At 40.0% G+C, this 19704-nt stretch overlaps 1 protein-coding gene across 1 annotated transcript in view; it reads right to left on the reverse strand.

Moving 5' to 3' along the window:
* Positions 1-19704, reverse strand: part of LOC104294875 (mitogen-activated protein kinase kinase kinase MLT) — a 58314-nt gene that overhangs the window by 9386 nt on the left and 29224 nt on the right. The window contains exons 3-9 of the mRNA XM_009894542.1: positions 19032-19133; positions 18119-18184; positions 17053-17081; positions 16800-16937; positions 10630-10716; positions 6967-7041; positions 1154-1260 (exon numbers count right to left, since the gene is read on the reverse strand). Coding sequence (XP_009892844.1) covers positions 1154-1260; positions 6967-7041; positions 10630-10716; positions 16800-16937; positions 17053-17081; positions 18119-18184; positions 19032-19133 — 604 coding nt within the window. The remainder of the gene's footprint in view (positions 1-1153; positions 1261-6966; positions 7042-10629; positions 10717-16799; positions 16938-17052; positions 17082-18118; positions 18185-19031; positions 19134-19704) is intronic.

Genomic DNA, 19704 nt, shown 5'->3' on the forward strand with positions numbered 1-19704 from the left:
GGGCAGGAGCGGTCCCGGCTCCGGGAAGGGTTATTTATAATCTCTCCATGTGACCGGGAGCGGGGGGGCCGGGGGTGAGCCTCCCACCGCCACCTCACTTTTTCCACTCGCCCGATTAAAACTATACGTCTTGATTTTCCTTGGAAGTCCGCACATGAAATTCAGCATGCTGGTTTTGAGATGAGCCTCGTTTCTATGTGTCCCCCCCGCCCCGGCTCCAAGTTTTCCTTCGATTCCCTCGCCGAGCGCAGGCCGGGAATCTTTTCCTATCTCTGCTCCCAGCTTCCCTGGAGCGGGGCCAGCGCTGCTTAATATAGACTGAGGCACGATCGTCTGCTCAAAATCCTTCTGCCTGTGCAGATCTGTTTTCAATTTTCTTTTCCAAACAGAAGGATGTACCGCGAAGCAGCAATCTAACTCGCAAATAAGCTCCAGGGGCAGTTGGATTTTTTTGAAAAAAAAGTTTTGGCACATACAGAAAATAGGCTGAAATTTTTACTGTAAAAATGTGTGAATTAATAAAATTTTCTCAAATCTCATCTCCATTTATAATCGCTTATGAATAAAAATTACAATCAGCAAAAGGTGAAATCATACGCTCAAGCAATGCCGGGGCACTACGCAGAAAGAGGGCTGGCCTGGGCGTACGCTGAATGCGTGGACACAAAGGCAATATAAAGGAGAGAATGCACAGAAAATGGCAGAACACATACAAAGTGAAGACAAATGGGGGCATGATTTGAAAATTTATGCCTTTTATCTTTTTTAAGTATAAACATATGCTTATACACTTTCTATGAAAATTGCATCAAACATACGTATACCCAAGTGAGTTGTTTTGCCCTCGCGTTATTGACTGAAAACGCATAATTGGTTTTAAGATGTGAATCACAAAACCATAAATACCATGATACCTAAACCAGTGTAATAATAAATACAGGGTACAGCTAAGTGTATTGGCTCCTAATACAAGTTTCACAACATTCTGGGCCTTCCTGAAAAACAACAAGGTAAGTTATGTTCTAAAAATACCTCAAGCACGTATATTTTCTACCAATACATCATCGGAGCCTGATGTCTTTCTCAAGAATACGGACTCACACCATTTCAAAGGAAGACCACATTATTTCATCTTGGGAAGAAGGAAACTTACCTCCACTCTGCCTTGTTATGCAGGAATGAGTTACACTGGTCTGGAAGGTTGCTGTCATTTGACATGGATTCCAGGATTGAAATGATCTGCTTGAAAGATGGCCTTTTCTGAAGACGAAAAAAAAAGTAATAAAAAAACCCAAACCAAAATACAGCATTTGCATTCATATACAACTACTAGTGTGTAAAATTATTTGCAGGAATTTTTCAACTAGAAGACTGCAAGCAACAGAAATGGGGATGCTGCTTTCTGAACACAGCATCCTACAACAGCACTGTCAATTTGTGAGGTTTTTTTTGTTCTTCCCATTGAAGAAAAGGTCCGTTTGGGAAGGGTCACGTAAACTAGCAGAACTCAAGCCTTAGCTTAGTCTCCCATATCTACCAGTAAAACCTTTTGGTACTCAATAAGAGCGTTAAACAACATTAGTAGCATCAATAACCATGAAGATTCTTAATTCTAAAGAATAGTTTTCCTCAAGCTAAGAAGGAAAATACTGCCAAAAAGAGAAGGCTGGACCCATTAGCAACTGGTAATTAGACTGATGGCCTTTTACAGGTAGTAACCCAAACTCTTTAATGTGTGAACAAGCTATTTAGCTGCCCACCAAAAACTGCAATTCCCCTCTTGCAGAGAAGGACAGACTTTCCAGAAAGACCTCTCCCTTAGGTACCTCAGGAGCAGTCAGGGAAGAAGGGAAGATTGAGGCTAGTGGAGGATGTCTCGCCTGGCAGCAGGGCTCATGGCAGTGGTGCCTGTGCTCTTCTGTCCTAGGCTCATTTACTGAACTTTCTGTTCCTGGACTCTCCATCCAGCACCCACTGTGCTCACCAGTCACAGACTGCAGTTAAAAACTTCTCTGTATTTTCTACTTTCCCTTTAGTCCCAAAAGGAAGCTATGAAGTAGGATAATAACTGAAAACTGAAAAAGCCACAGTTAAATGTGTTTCTTGAAAGAGCGCTGACTCTGTTAGTCTGTTTGACAGACCCCAGACAAGGTTGAGACAAAAGGTTGAAACAAAATGTAGATACATAATAAGGGGATGATGCACATTCTCTCTCTATCGCGCCTGTAATTATACCATTTCTGCTAAAATTACAGATGCCGCAATTAAAACGTGCATTTTAATTTGGGAGCACAAAAACAATTAGGAACAATGCTGAGGTGTCTCTCCCAGGAAGATCCAAGTGATTTCCACATTATAAAAGAAAGACAATTTCTTTATTTTAAATGTCAAACAGCATGAAAAAGTGTCAAATGCATAACAAAAAAAAGACAAGCTCGCTTATACTGTAACGCTGCACTATTCGGCTGTAACTGGAAGCTTTGTCTATCATTTTTTGGTCCATCTCCACAATTTCAGGCAGCGGGCAGTTGGATGAGGTATGCAGATTTTCTTCGCAGCAAACAGCACTTGCCCCCGCCACCATCTGCTTCTGCAGTTTGGCCCCCAGCCCAGCGTCCATGGAGCAGCAACCTGGGCACGCCGAGCGGCATGGCAGGGGGTGCCTATCCAGCAGCACATCCTTTGCACTTGTTGATCTAATCCCAATGTGGAAGCCCAGCTGGTCCTCCTGCATTTACAGGGGAAGCTGAGAGAAGCAGCAGTTGTCCCCCTACACACATGATGCTGCTGGACCTGCCACGGCTGAGCAGACCCTCTGAACATGCCCTGGAAGAGCACAAAGCTCTCTGGCCAGGGAGTGGGCCGCACTACGGGGGTACAGAGCACAAAATTCATCACTGGCACCAACCGGGACATGCAATTGGGGTGCAATTTTGGGGAAGGAGAACCTTCCAACAGCCCTCACACCCTTCTTGGTGCTACAGCTGCATCTCTTGTAACCACCCCAGTGGGTGTGAACTGTTGAGGGGATTCAAGAGCATCCCAAATGATGAGGAAGCTGCCAGACAGGAGATCGTGGCTCCCCACCGATACACCAGGGTACTGCTGCTGCTGCTACGTAATGTCCAACGGTCTGGCAGGTGCGTAATGTGCCTTTACTAAACTAATTCTGTTTTCAGGAAGAGATGAAGGGCAAACATCCCCATGCTACATTAATTACAGTATTTTATGGCCTATGTGGGATTCTTTTCCAAAACACTTCCATGAGTTTTGCTTGGTCCTTCTTTCTCAGGGATACACTGGGAAGTATAGGGCAGGGCTGACACTAAGTGAGCACAGCCAACACTGCTATCAGGCCTGCCCGGAGTAACCGGAGTGGGGATAATGACAGAGAACTGGGCTTTTACTAAGGGCGAGTGAAAACACTGACTGATTTGGGAGGAGCAGCAACACATACTCTCTGGGTCCTACACTACAGGCAAAGGAGCTGTTGAGTTGCGCAACTAGAGCTGGAGCAAATGTACAGTCACACAGTACTGACAAAGCTTGTACATCTCTGGCTGTGCCATTTCTCTCAACAGCCACCAGCTACCCTGCCAGATTCACAGGTACCAGCTTTCCCTGGAGGCAAAGCTGACATGAAGACAGAAGCCTACACTGCTATGTGGGTTTTGTTGGTTTCTTACCCCTAGACAAGGATAATTTCAGATTTAATAAGTGTACTGTAAGTGTAGACTGATGCCTCGGTTAAAACACGCAAGAAGTGATTGTTGCAACTGGGAGCCCAAGCTGAGAAGCTTTTTTTTTTGCAAAAAGTCTTACTTCCAGTGGATGACTGCCTAGCGCTTTCCAGAAACTGAGGCATCTCAAGTCATTCCTCATAAGAGATTCTTAAAATATCAAAGCATGAGTCGCCTTTGAAAATTGTTTCCCTTTATATCTGTGATGTCTCATACAAAAATCTTTAAAATATATGCCCCTCTAGAAATAATTCTGGTTAATGTTTTCACCATTTCCTTCCATTCTGTATTTCTTACTAAACAGATCTGCATAAAACCAGGATATTTAATCCATACGCCTTTCCTTTCTTGCTGCTTCTCTGTTCCCAGGTTTCTGATTTCCACTAAAATATCCAGCAATTTATAAATATCTTTGATGTTAAAGTGGGGATAAACTGAAGGAACGCATGAAATGAGAAAGAACCACTCACCTCTGTTTCAAAAGCAAGTATCCCCAGTAAACAAAGGCATCAGTGATGAGCAACCTTATTTGTACAATTATCTAGTACTCAAGCAAAAGTAGCTTGTTTGGTAGGGATTTTAACATGTGGAAGTAGTTATTTAAGAGACTTATTGTCTCTTAAGCAGATATTGTTCTTTAATAATTACTAACTTAAAATAATTACTAATTAACATTTCAGTAAAATGCTTTGAACCCACTAGGGACTGTTTGTTTCAACTAGCACATTTTAAACTTTATAAAGACTACCATTACAAATACCATGTGGAGCAATGCGCTACAGACATTTTTCTCCATGTATGAAGAAATTCTTGAGAATTCAAAGCAAAGTTAATAGCTGTCTATTCCCATGAGGAAGTTACAGTGTGAGCAGTGCCTGGCACTCCAGCTGCTCTGCAGCAGCTCTCCAAGTGTATTCCTTAGCCCCCCAGCAAATGCACATCCCTCTTTTCTCAGGGGTAAGCAACCTAAAGATACATCATGCTTTCTGTGGGCTGAAAGCGTGCACATTAGCAATTGCTTTTGAGCAGCTGACATCCTCAAGCTCACCCCCACTTGACCTTCAGTAACTTGTTCATGCATTGACTAGCTGATTTTCTAAAGCTAATCCTGGCGAAAAGGGAACGTTACACAGAGCAGTATTTCAGAGGAGCGTGCTCCATCTTTTGGCTCATGCAGGCCACACAGCCTTTTATCAAGGCATTTTGAGAGCTGTAAGTAGCGATCCTTTCCCAACACGTGACTGAATAAGTCAGTCACATGCCCAAACTGTGACCAGAGCTTACTCCATTTCAGTCATGTGAACAAAGCATTTATAATTGCTTAACAGAAGACAAGCTGCACGAAAAAAGTAGCGAAGAGCAGACTGTCGGAAAAAACCGTTTAACCTGAGATTCACTCTTTGCACAGATCAGAAATGCCTCTGGGAACAACACTCCCAGGAATCAGCCCAAACCCAGGTGAATTGCTCGTGCAGACTGAACTCAGCCTGCTGGCTGGGCATCCTTCTTTTACAACATGCAGATCCCTCCCTTTCCTTGAAAAACACAACAGCCTTCTGGACACTTACATAAAGGCAGAGAGCGAGCTGATCCAGTATGCGCTGTGATTACAGAAAAGAAGGTCCAATAATTCTTATTCTGTGGTATTTGGTAGCCATGCTGATGCTTGGGCATAGTTATTAAAGATACATAGTTACCACTGGAAAGTGCTCTTCGGTAATTACTGACCTAGAATTTACAACAGCCTACTTGTAGATTGAAAGCATTTTTCTCCCCTCCCTTCTGTGGAGAGAATAAAGAGGGAGATACAGCACAATGGCATTTAAATCGGTGTTCATGTGGAAACCACACACTAGTGATGGATATCAGGCTTCCCGATCCATCTCCTTGCTTAAAAAAACCCCAGGAAACCAGGAAGGGAAATCTCCTTTCTCGTATTGCTCTTCCATAGCTGCTCTCTGGTGGTAAGTTCTAGCTTCATAGCACCTAAGCACTTGGGATTAATTGTAGTCTCTCTGAAATACTAGCTAGCTTTCTTCTGAGTTTAAAGGAACAAAGTTCCTGCTGGTGTCTTGACTTCAGAAAAAAAGCATAATTTCCTTTCCTTATCTATCCTTCCCTCTCTCAACTACCTTCATAGGCAAAGGAAAAGGATGCTAATGCTTGGTACTAAAGCCAGTATGCCCACAGGCTCTTTCCAACCAGTTTTACGTACAACAGGTTGGTAGTGGGGTCAATTTAAAGAAGGTAACTCCCACAATCTACAAAACCTTTCACTGAGTAAACACTCTCTTTAATTTCCCTTTTAGTTTATTCTCATAGGGGCAGATTAATAGTGACAATGGTTTGGCTCTAACTTGTACTTTTACTCTGTTCTCACAGGTAAACAATATATTACAGTATTTCTATTACTATATTATTACAACATAGTAATTATAAAGCTCATCATTCAAAGTCCTAAGTGAAAAGATTAGGGAAGTTTAACGTTAATTTAGAGTGTGCTGCTGCCATTCCTACCCACATTTTATGCATTAACTATTCTTTACGTGTTTTCAATGCAAGGAAGGCATCAAAGCTGGACCCTGAAATAGTTATTTCACATGTGATCATAGAATCATAGAATCGCTAAGGTTGGAAGGGACCTTTAAGATCATGAAGTCCAATCATTAACTTACCCTGACAAAACCACCACTAAACCATGTCCTTAAGCACCACATCTACCCTTTTTTTAAACACCTCCAGGGATGGCAAATCCACTACCTCCCTGGGCAGCCTATTCCAATGTCTAATAACCCTTTCAGTGAAAAAATGTTTCCTAATATCCAATCTAAACCTCCCCTGACATAACTTGAATCCATTTCCTCTGTTTATGCTCACATACATCCACGAAAGATTAACTATTAACTACTGAAAGAAAACCGGTAAGAACAATTTAACTTGCTCCAAAACGTCTACATTCTTGCTGTCTCACCCTATTTACACGCTTTGTCTTTAGTAGACAGGTAAGTTAGTAGCATAGTAACTCTTGATTAAAAGGGAGAGAGAGACATTTCGGTATAAATATGTAAACACATTAAAGACAGCCTCCGCTGCCTTTGTGAAGAAATGTGTCTACTAGCATACAGCAATGGTGTCAGCTGGGACTTGTCCCCCAGAGAAACACTAACACACTATGCCAAACAAGGCAGGGGGTGGTGGTGTAGAAATCAAAACCAAATTAAATTACCTTTGAATCAGCATCCCAACATTGGTGCATCAGTTCTGCAAAACTTCTGGGACAACTGCTTGGAATGGTTAATCTCTAAAGGAGAGAGAATGTACCAGTTATTGGAAGCATTTCCCTTTAAGCTGCTGCTAATAGATTTCCTATAAGAGTAATGCAATTAAAAGTAGTAAAACACAGTCTTCTTTCTTTTAAACACAATATAAAACTAAGAATTGACATATTAAAAAGAAAAAGCAAAATTACTAACACTAGCAAGATGTACAAATTAATTAATAGACCAATAAAGAAGGAATGGAACAAATGCACAAGTGGAGTTGCTTAAGAAAGCTTGGCGACAAGGATGTGAAAACGAGGCAAACAACTTTTAATGCTAATAGTTTGTGGAGGTTAATGCATGGTATTCTAAGATGCTTGTCAACATAGGTATAACATACAGCTTCCTTACTTCCTTTCTCCCACACAGATGATCCAGCTGTACAATACTACTGTTAATACAACAAATGGCTGAACTATAGATTACATTAAGCGAGTTAAAAAGAGTTAAGTGAAGCTCTACATGACACAAGAGGCATTTCATGAGCCCGTGGTCAGAAGGATTAATGAGGACATGCAGATCTCAGAGAGCGCTCACAGAGCACAGTGAACTCATATAAATATTTCCTGATGACTGAGGACAAGGAGTTGCTAGTTATAGCCAGGACGGCTAACTACAGAGAATTAGTTTGAAGCTTATTTGGTTTCTTTGCCGAGAGTTTTAAACCATGAAAAGATTCCCTCAGTCAGTCTTAGAGGACTTTTAGTTTAAAGACTCTGCCCCCGCCCTGGGGAGTCTAAAAGCAAATCCATTCCCGTATACATGCAGCTGGACACCGAAGGCTCTCCAGTTGAGATTAAACGTGCATCCCAACAACATTACACATATAAGGAGATGCCTCTGCACTCGCTAAGGCAGTTAACTGACTTCAGATGTTTCATACTAAATTAAAAAAAATATGCACATAAAAACCAGTCCTCAGTGAAAATGGGTCCAAATACAAGAGGGGTCAAGCCAGAAAACAGGTTCCCTGTCCTGTAACAGGTGAGAACCAGGCATTACAGTCCTGTTCAGACCAACCTGCCAAGAGGGCCCTTTGATCTGTCCTACTCTTGGCATTTCAGAAGCAAAGCAGAGCAAGTTATGTCAAATCGTACCATTATATTACTGCAATGTGACCTGCAAAGCCTTACAAGCCACAGCAGCCAAAGTAAGAGTTAACAAATTCTGCTGCACAAGCATTTGACCACCATGAAAACTGGAAACATGAGACACAGAGCCAGGGCACCGCAAGAGTATGATTATTAAAATAATGTAATACCTTAAGGTGCAAAGCTTTCTGTGCAAGAAATACACAGAAATTTGTACAATGCATAAACAAACTGTACTGGTGCTTGATCTCTGGTTGAGTCATTAGCCTAAAAATACACTGACTAGTCTTGCTACAGTATTTGCTTGTAACCCTCACTGTTCCAGGAGGTGGAAAATCAGTTGCAATCACCATTTATATGTGTCTCACTTGTGCAGAATGTTATCTGTCATGTAATATAGAGGTAGCAGGTTCCAAAAGTGTCATATTATAATAAAGATGACGTTTCTCAGTGGTAATTTATTATGAGATCATGCCTAGCATAATCTGAACTCTCATGTTTTTCTTTTCCGGATTAAAAAAATATGTAATTATATAGAAACTCTACCAGAATAAAAACAACACTGAAATTATGCAGAGAGTTGAAAAAGACCCATACTGAAGCATTAAAATCCACATTTGTTGGGCTCAGGCTTTGCAAAGGGGGATTTTTCACCCTATGCAATTATGCTTTGGCCTCAGTCCCACACTGATTTTAAGAAGAGCCTTGCAGTGCAAAAAATAAAGGACTAGCTCAACAGTGATTCAATTCCGTTGTGAACTGGAACCATGCAACCCCATTGATGTCAACAGATTGAACTGAGAGCAGAACCTGACCCTCACACTTGCTTTGGGACACAGAAACTATGAAGAAAGTATCACAAGCTGACTTTTACAAGGCTTATGCTGGGCATGTTCCCTAAGTCGTGGCCAGAAAAAATAAAAACCATGTAAGCAAGTGTTAATGCCCTCTAAGCTCCCTGGCACCCTTCCAAAGAAGATGGTAGGAACAGGCTAGCAGTACCTGGCAGACAAACAGCTGGCTCTGAAAATGTCACCCCTGAGGTTTCTTCAGCCATGAGTAAAATAGTCATCATGTCCACATTTTGCTCATACTGTATTTTACACAGTTCCTTGCTCTGGAAAACTGTAGAGAAATGTGTGTTGTACCCTCTGACATCTTTCAGTGTATGACTACATCTCTTTACAACATTCCCAGTGCCACACTGTAGCCCTTACATAAAACTGCACGTGGTAGGCACAGGAAAGAAATGCTGTTGGTGTAAGGAAGTCTTTTTGGTTCAGTCCTTCAAAGTGATGTATGAGGCTTTTCCTACAGCAGGAGAGTCTCTTTGTGCCTTCTGCTCTGATAAACACGGTAGAAGACCACATTCATAATCTCCACACTGTTAGTGTAGAATTTCCAACTGATTGGTATATCACACTATCACTCACTGGAATTAATCTAGTCCTCAAAGAGAAGAAAAAAAAAATAGAGGGGGAAAAAAAACACCAACAAAAAATATTAAACTAAGAGGAGGAAACCTAACTCCTCTAACTCTGAAGCATTTTGAGAAACAGTTTATGTAGAATAATAGGAATCTGTATTGTACAGCCACTGCCTCGCCATTGTAATGTTTCCCAAGCTTCCACTGTGTCTAGATAGAGGAGGTTTCATCTTTGTGGAGGATTTCCATGCTTGTCTGTGTGTGGTACAGTCACAACTTTAAATGTTTTTTAAATGTAGTTACTGTCTTTGATATCAAGGGACTATGTGTTCAGATATACGCTCACATGTCCAACTAACTGAAAGCCTCAATTTGTGAGAAGAAGAAAAGCGAGGCTGGGGACACTGTACAAACGGTGTTTACACCACTGAAGTGCTTTTGAAATGGAAAGACTCTGCATGAGGAGGCTTGCAGCTATGCCACAGCCTTGCCGATACCAGTGAGGAGCTCATCTTCAATGTAGTGTTGAACGTAGGTGGCAAAACTGTAATTTCTCTCTTTTTTTAAAACTATTTTTTCTTCTTTTATTTTTGAAATTTTCATCTAAGCGGCAGTTTCTTGTACTATAGTGACTCCTGCTGGGAGAGTTAAGTTGAAGTAGCTGAAGGTCTCTTACAGATATATCAACTCCCGGCCAGTAAAAAGATGTCCTAAACGCAGGAGATGGAGTTAAACTGTTCCCCTACCTTGGACGCAATGGCTTCTTTCATCACTAAGAACAAACCCCTAGGTTTTACAATTGAGACTGAGAAACTAGTACAGTACTTGTACAATTTTTGATCTACAGCATCACGACGTGAAGCTGCAACAATTAGATGTAAAGGGTCCATTCATGAGGAATAACATCACTTTGACCCTTTGTGTTAGCTCCTACTGCTAATCTTTCCATACGCGTGAACTTACTTTCAATTTGAAGAAGATGAAAAAGTCTTTTGCAAAACCCCAATACTGTTTTCTGATCTATGTACCTGAATGTAGAAACGTAGTCTTACCTCGTTTTTTTCCACTACAAGCCAAGCTACTTGTAATCCTTCCAAGCCTTTAAAGGGGACCTCCCTTGTTAGCATCTCCCAGAGAACCTGGAACAGAAAAAAAGAAAAGAATTTTTATTTCTGTACTTTGTATTTTAAATACATTATTAAACCTTGATACAGCCCTATTCTGTATCCAATTATCAGGCAACCAGTTTCCATCTGCAGGTACTTGGACCAGTGTTTGTGTGCAAGATCATCTCACTAAATTAATTTCAACGTTTCCGCTTTTTCCCTCTGCAGAAAAGCCCAGATGATAAACTGGGTTGTGTGGGGTCTAATGCCTGCAGTTTTGTGAGAGCCATGGAAAACGCTTTTTACTTTCTTTGTACACTATAAAGTTCACATTTGGCAGTTGAGACTTGGGAAGACAATGAACTCCTCTCTGTCTCAGCCCCAACTAGACACATCTTTGCTTTGTAGTCATTTTGCATTTAAAAAATATTTCTATATGACTGTAACTAGTGCTTCCCAGCAGTCAGAATATGATCCAAAAGCTATTTTGCTCCTATGATATACCTATGAAAATATGAAATGCAATTTTTCAAGCAAAACTGTAATTGTTTATCTCCAAGTATGTGATTATGTTAAACTAAACAGCATAGGGCATATAGAAAATTACTCTGTTCTCCTCTATATCTTATAGATGCACTGTCCTTAGATATCGAAAGATCTCCTAATTTTGCATGCTTTTAGCATTTTGGTAACGCAATACCCAAGAATCTAAGCTACTCTATACAAAAGAGTTTGGCATCACCAAACAGGCTTCAAGTCAATGAATCCAACTTGCTTTTCTGCCATTGGGACTACATATTGGAGTTGAACCAAATTAAAAGGCACTGTGTACCTTCACTTGTATGTGTCTTTTTTTTTACTTTTTAAGTCAGAACCTTCATATACGTATCTTGTTACAAATATCTACATACAAACTTTTTTTTCTGCTCATATACCCAGCATATCGATAAAAAAGACATCATTTACATAGGGTCTGACCAAATGCATTACGATCCTTATGCAAGTCTCTACATCCTCACTTTTTGAGTTAGTACCCAGGTTTATTCCAGCTACATCATTCTGAATGGATTCTGGCCAGCTATGAAGGTAATTAGAAAGAAAATGAGAGAATATTGGCAGATGCTGCTCAAGCAGAAAAAATGCATTGAAGCAGAGTTGGGCCTTTAATCAAGTGAACAGGGTACTCCATCAATAGACCTATTTGAATAATTCTGCTTGAGTCCGAAGCCTGATTAGTAAAGGTAAGGGTATCTTGGAAAACTAAGTAAAAGGACAGTTTTCCTGAGAATAAGAAATATATGGGGAAAGCTATCATAGAAGTATTCAACCCTCCTGTTTGTGTCAATTCATTCCTTTTAGAAGGAAAAAAAAAAAGGCACCTCAATTTGTAATTCCAATTATCACCTCTCTACTGGTAGAGAAAGAAATTTAACTGTGAGAGAAGGAAATAATTTAGCAGTTTCATGTATTTCAGACAACAAAGCAGTGTACAAAACAGCCAGTTGTAAACAAAAGCCCCTGGACCAAATCAAACATGCAGTTGAGCAGCCTTGTGGAAATAACCCATCTGTACAGCTGTACCAGGATACCACTGAGAAGAAACTCAAGTTTGCACATCAGATAGAGCAGTATCTAAATACATCTTCCAAGTAAAGAACATAATGAAATAGGTGTTAAATATCTCCAAGATCCTTGAGCAGGAAAACTCTACTGCTCTGCTACCTTTCTTTCAGAAGACTGTAAATTGTAAGGGTTGTCTAGTTTCATTCATGCACATAAGTTTGTGCAGAACATTTTGCACTGAATTCCTTTATCATGACACCTTTAGTGTTTATTTCCACTGCTTGTAGGGATCACTGCCTTTCTCAGCCAACAGTGCTAGCTTAAAACACTTCATGATTGCAAATAGTTCAGGAGAAAAACAGCAATCTGACACAATACGAAGAATTTTTCTTAATGCCTTATTTTTTATTAATAGAAGAAAGTAAAAGATACAAAAGTGAGATATCAGAAATCCTTATATTTATTTACACAGGTTTAGAAAACGTTCTAACAACAATGTAAATTTCATTTTCTGGCCAATGCTGTAGACAAAGGCTTTACTCCTGATGGCGACATGTCTCTATCTTCAGTTTTACAGGAGCTTCAACCCCATCTCATGAATTAGCTACCCTGAATCATCAGCTAAGGTGAATGACTGCATTATCAGGCTTTCAAAAAGCAGCAAATGTGTACCTTCTGCATTCCTATTTGTCTCTTCCTGTCCCCGGGGTCATTCAGCAGCAGAAAAGGCACCTCAATCTGACTTACCCCGGCCTCTTTATTGCAATGTACACTATGTTCATTTTCAGAACTGGCTCCCCAGCTCACCTCAAATGGAAATCAATCTGTTTTCCATTTCTGGTGTAATTTAATTGATACTGACATGGTTCACTTCCCCTCCCATCTCTGATGGTGAGGATCACCTGCTTTCCTGATCATGCCACATCTCTGTGATGAGGGACAACATGTGCTCACAGAGAAACAGCCAAGCTAGACACAATGATGGAAAACAAAGCAAGATTGTTTAATGTAGTGGTTTGTAAGCTGTGGCCTCTGAAAATGTTGGGCTCTTCTCTGCACACAGAGAAACAGAAAGGAGAGACAAATGTAGGAATGTTCATCCTACGCATGAAGCTGAGAATAAGAATTATATAGTCTCCTGAAAAAGCTCACACACTTCTGTCAGCTCAGCTGTGCATTTCAATTCTTATCCTCTCAACTATGTGACAACAACCGAACGGGGAAAAAAAAAAACAAAACCCCCCATATCCCCACCCTAGGGCAAAGCCAACAAAGATTCAAAGTGCCATATAGGATAGGGAACATCCAAATGAGTAATTTGAGAAAAAGCAAACACTCTGAACATCTTCTCTGGGGGAAAAAAAAAAAAAGGTGTTTTCTCTTGGTAAGAAAGTGTTCACAGATGAGGGTCAGGAGCCACAATTAGCAGAAGTACAGCATGAGCAAAGTGTTGCACTTTTAGAGGTACTGCCCTTAGGCATGAAAATTAGCTCAGTCTTCTCTGCATTGATCCAAGTGGAAGTTAAAGATCTCATAATTTTTTTCAAAAAGAACAAGGGATCACCCCTGGAGCTGGCCAACGTTCCCTCTATAAATAACGTATGTTCTCATAGCAAAAGCAATGTATGAATTATTGCTAGGAGCATAACAGCTGCTACATTTAACGGCAGTCTCTATGCTACCAACAGCCAATTAATGGGTTTACTTTTTTCGGTTTTGTGTTAAAAATCATTCAGCTACATCGCATAAGCTTTCTATGACTAAACACATTTATACTGATATACACACACCCACACTGCAGTGCACTACAAACAATTTTGCCACAACAGCATATTCTGAGCATGTTATCTTTTTGATTTCAAAACAGCTTTTAGAGTGAACATTGTTATTCCACATACACTTTCATATCTGGAAGAGAAGAAGCAAGGAATCATTTTTGAGCAAAACACACAATGACATGCGAGTCAATTTCTGGGTTGATCACTTGTAACACTTAGTATCTGTTGTTTAGAGCATGGATTTGGAAATGGATTAGAAAAGAGAATCACAGTGTGGCTGAAGGAAAGTGCAAGATCTGTCTTTGTGTTGTAATAAGTCTCCTGGAACATTTTGCTTTAGCGTTGCATGGCAGTATTATAAATTATTTACTATATATCTCAAAGAGAATATACGGACCTGTTTAACCATCCGTGAAGAGCAGGACAAACTAATCTGAACCTTAGCTATAAACATGTATGCAACTGCTCACAAAGAGAAAAATTCATTTCAGCTGAGGAGCAACTCAGACCTATAAGGCTGAAGAAAGACTTTGACGCTTCACAGAAAAAAGTTCTCACACACCTTAAGCAGAATATTTTAAATCACAGACTGGATGGCAGAAAGAAACGCCAGTCAGGAAAAAAAAAATAGCATAAAAGAAATTAAAGAAAACCATGGGGAAGACGACAAATATTGCAAACAGAATCAAACAGAATATCTATTCCTAGCACCTTACTAGTTTACATTTGAAAGGATTCTGTTCTTTGTTAACAGGACTTTAACTGAAGAAAAGCAGATTTGTCTCTCTAGCACAAAAGCTGCTGGCAATTGTTACACTTTGAAAAGGAATTCTTTAAATTTTGTTTTTATAGATGATAATCATTTGAAGAGACAAAAATACCCTTTCTATGATTTTTTGTTTTCAATCTTCTAGCTAACTCTCTGATAGTCTAACACTTATTACAGGGAGATTCCAACTTTCAGTGTTATACTCGGACAATTTCTTGCTGGTATAACCCCATTATGTCAGTAATTTCATCAACAGATATCTTGGGCCACTGCCATTCTTCATTTCTACCCCTGTATCTCCTCTGAAAACGATGGTGTTCCAAGACTGAAGTTATAAAAAGACGAATTCATTCCTAAGTGCTTATGAATTCATAAGCTTCTACCCACAGTAGGACACATTAGTTCAAAAAAAAAAATATTAAAAAATGTGGGTCAAATATTCTTAGACATACTAAAGTAGTACCCGTAACCACATTAAAATGTTCTAGCAACACTGATCTGTTTTCATACAGAGGGTAGTTGATTTTTACCTCCAAGCACAGAACTGTCAAAGGAGCTTTACTTTTTGGATGAGGAAAAATAAACTATTTTTCATTTATTTAAAAATAAACTAGGCTCTGATAATAGTTGGTATGCTAAGGTATTAAACAATTTCTTACCTTCTCCCACTTCTACAACATTACTTGAAGTCAACTCTCACCAAGATGACTATGTGAGCAGTTTGACCTGTAAGACCATGTTTGGAATTTCTCCTCTAATATTTTTGCTTTGTTTTGAAACGGGAATGTTTCCCTTCGGTGGATAATATGTGATTGCTTCCAGTAACAGTTTACATTAACATTTACATTTGTTAGCTTATGTTCTCCTACTGTTTGTGACCTAATTCAGTTAAGCAAGCAAGGATTTTGAGTTTGCCAATATAGGCTTTCTCTCCCTCCTTGCAAACCTTCAACCTTTAATTTGTAAGCGGCACCACATCATCTCATATATTATTTTCACTATAAACAACTGTTTGGCAAAAAGTTCAAGTTATCTTCCACTGGGACATCAGCTTAGCTGTGTACTGCCATGGGTGCTAGCTTAAAACCACAGTGCCTCCCTCACATCTATCTCCTCCCATCCCTCAAAGAGAAAGAGGCAACACTTGACGGGTACTGAAAGAATTCCTCATTCTGCCACCCACTGTTGAATTCAAAACCAAAAATGCTTACTACACAGATATACGTGGAAACTACAACCCCACTGCCTTTCCTTTTGCCCGAAAGTACCTGTTACTGCTCTCTGTCAGAGAAAGGCTATGGGGCTAGACACACAATTAGCTATTTCTAGCCTATTTTGTATTGCAGAGCAAAACCAAATTAGAGTTTAACTGTGGACAGAGTGAAATAATTCATTACCTGTAAACCTGACACTCTGACGAACTATAACTGATTGTTCCCCCTCCAGAAAAAGGGCAAAGCCACGCCGGCCTTTGCTATATTTTTAGATGGAGACTCTACCTCCACAAAAGGTACGGTCTCTGTTTTCACAGCTAATGACAGCAGGGTCTTTTAAAGAATTAGGCATGGAGAAGAGGCTTGCTTTTTAATATAAAAATCAGTGACACTCCATTTTATGGAAAGTTGAATCCAAATGAGTTCATCCTGTTACACACCTATTGCAACACAACCTTTTCTCTTCTGTTCCATTAAAAAACACAAGCAGAGATTCACGATGCAGACTGTTCAGTGGCTCCTGTAAGCCTTTGGACATACACTGAATACTTGCGGTAAAGCATGCACTTCCCACACCGGCATGCTGCTAATCTAATCGGATAAAGATCTTACTAAACATGCAAGACATTGTTTTCCTATCATTTTCAAGCACATAATTATAAATTATGGGTCAGACTTGAAATAAAGTGTGATATTTTTTCTGTCCTTATTTAGAATTGTTGTTCTTGCACCACACGAGTAGTGTCACACTAGAGATCTGCTACTACCCGTAAGGGAATGAGAGGCACTCACCACTCCATACGAGTATGTGTCACACGTTTCAGACACCGGGAGACTTTGGATAACTTCTGGGGCCATCCATGGAAAAGTGCCCACTAATGACATGTGCGTTGTATGGGAGTGGAACCTTGAGGCACCAAAATCACAGATCTGGAAAAAAGAAATAAAAAATAAACAGATATTAGAGTATCAACCTCATTCCTTAGGCATCAAAACACTGACTCAAGTATCAGCGGCTCTCTACAAATAATTGAAGTGTTCATACCTTTAACACACCATCAGCAGCTATAACAACTGAAAATGAAAAAGCAATATGTTACAAGAATGTTATTAAAAATAAATACAATACATTTTCACAGCAAAAAGACTTTGCATTTTATCAAGAAAAATGATCGTACGGTGAGCCAGAACCTGAACATGCATACATGCAATGATTGTCCTGGTTTCTTTGAGAAGCTTTAGAGAACATCTGTTGAATACCTGCAAGGCTCTGAACAAATGCAAAACCTTTCAGGCCTTACTGAGTTCAAAGACAGCAATGCAACTGTAGCTAAAATACAGATAAACTCCACTCTCCCCAATGTAGTTAGGCTTAACAAGAAACTCTCAGAAAGATCCATTATTAAAAGGAGAAAACTTACAACTGAGATGAGATCTAGACTTTTCTTGACTATTATCTCCCTGTTTGCATTACTAAAACTTGTGTCCCTCCTATCCCACTACTCATAGTGCAAGTTTCAGTTAAAAGGCAATGTTCAGCAAATTTCGTAAGCGCTCATCAACTGCCAAGTACAGACTAACCAGCGCAGCTCAACACTGAGTGCATATTACTCAAAAGCATGAATAACTGTCAAACCTCAAAACAGGCCACAGTAAAGAAATAATAGGCCTTATCCAGTTTATTAAACCTCAAAACAGGCCACAGTAAAGACAAGATTTTCAGATAAGAAATAATAGGCCTTATCCAGTTTATTGTGTCTGGTGTCTGCCAGCCATTCCTGGTACTCAACCTTTCCCAATAGAAAAAGGAAGTAAGGAGTGTCCAGGCAATGTCTGACAGATGGCAAGATGGGTACAACCATGGTCAGCAAGATACAACTTGAAAGAGCCCTCCACAGTGCTCTAAATGATGTCAGGGACTGCAACAAAGCTCAGACAGGCTCAGGACGGGGAGGAAGAAACAGGTTCTTCTGTGCTTCAAGAACTCCTAGTGCAGCTTGATGACAGCCAAGGTGTTAGTTCTGCGTATTCACAAAGCTCAGGTACAGATTTAAATGCTACCTTAACAAGCAACAGTAAATACAGAACATTTCAGTGTTTTGCTACTTTACCGTTCCTGGACTTCAGATCCCTGTGGATTACTTTGACTGGAGCTTCCATGTGTAAATAGTGCATTCCTACATAAAACAGGGGAACAACCTAGTTAGGCAGGCTGAGCGTGGTCATCACCTATCAGCAGTCATGTTTTCTGGTTCCCGCTAATCATCCTCATTATGAGCTGGCATACCTGTATGCCATATCGATACGCTGCAAGAGAAGCGAAGCTTCCTACAATCTACTTTGAGTAAAAAACACTAAACAAAGCTCATATATCTCTCAGAGCATCTAGATGGGTATGTTAATGCTTTTTAATGTCACATTTAGTTATTTTCTCTAAGGTATTGTCTACACAGGGAAGCCAAGATATGAATTTACTGTTCATTCATTAGTTTACACTGCGGTCGCTGTCTCCTGCTAGGTTTAGTTACTAGTTTTAGTTTACTGTGGTCACAGAGAACTCAAAGGACAAAACAGCTTGTTCTGCATTATTACATGAACAATTTCAGTATGTTTGCTGAGAATAAGCCCTTAGCTTCCTTAAATGTCCCAATTCAAATCAAATACAAAGATAATTACGCACTTTACCTCATAATTACTCTACATCAGCAAAATTATCTTCTTGGGACTTAGGGGCAAACCAGAAGTAAAACTCGCTTGTAGAAGTCATTTTCACTCCGGAAATTATTTTGGATTCATAACAACCAAGGAACACATTAAAAAGCACAGTGAATAGGGTTTGCATTTTTTATGTTTGGGGGTTTTTGGTATGTTTTTTCTGCTGTTTTTGTTTTGGTTTGGTTTGGGTTTTTTTTACAATTTGAATAAGAACTATAGGAAGGCTTTCCAGACTTCATAGGGAAAGCATGTCCAGCTGTGTACTTTGCTGGCTGTGCAGGATAGTAATGCATCAGTTGTCTTGCTTACCTTTAGCTATGTCAGTTGCCCAGGTCATGATATGATCCATATCCATCTCTTCACTTTTGTTACTATTAATGTAATCAAACAGTGAGCCAGCAGAAGCATACTCTGTTAAAAAACAACAACAAACTCACTCACATGACATTTCTGAACACTGCATCTAAACTGAAAGATCTCATGGAAACTCTGCCAGTTCCAGAAGGCAGCCAACCTCTGGCTTAATGACAAAGAACTTTGGTTCAGCAGCTAATATTATTAGTAGTGTAGTAGGAGAATGGTAGTTCAATCAGTAAGTAAAATCATATAACAACAGGCATTAAAATGAAAAGACATTAGAAAGGTTCGGCATCGAGAAAGCTCAGGGAAAACAGTTCAAATTCCAGAGGAAAAGGTTCTGGATGCTCCTTGTTCAGGATCAACAGATCTTAACCTCTCTCAAGTACACCTACAGAAATCCACAGCAGGATTACATGGGTACAAACAAGGGTTTTTTGCCCCGTTGGTGTTTGCAAGTGTGGCAGATGGAATCCAGTCAGACTGTCAGAGCTTGCGGGGCTGAGAGCTGGAATAACAAGCTCGTTACACCTGCACACACTTAGGTGTGAAACTGGAGACAACTGAAACCTCCACAGAGCCACTTTTATATAACTTGAAATTCTTACATGCTTAAACAGTGAAT

The sequence above is a fragment of the Charadrius vociferus genome, unplaced genomic scaffold, assembly GCF_000708025.1.
Source record: "Charadrius vociferus isolate BGI_N301 unplaced genomic scaffold, ASM70802v2 scaffold161, whole genome shotgun sequence".
Classification (NCBI taxonomy): Eukaryota; Metazoa; Chordata; class Aves; order Charadriiformes; family Charadriidae; genus Charadrius; species Charadrius vociferus.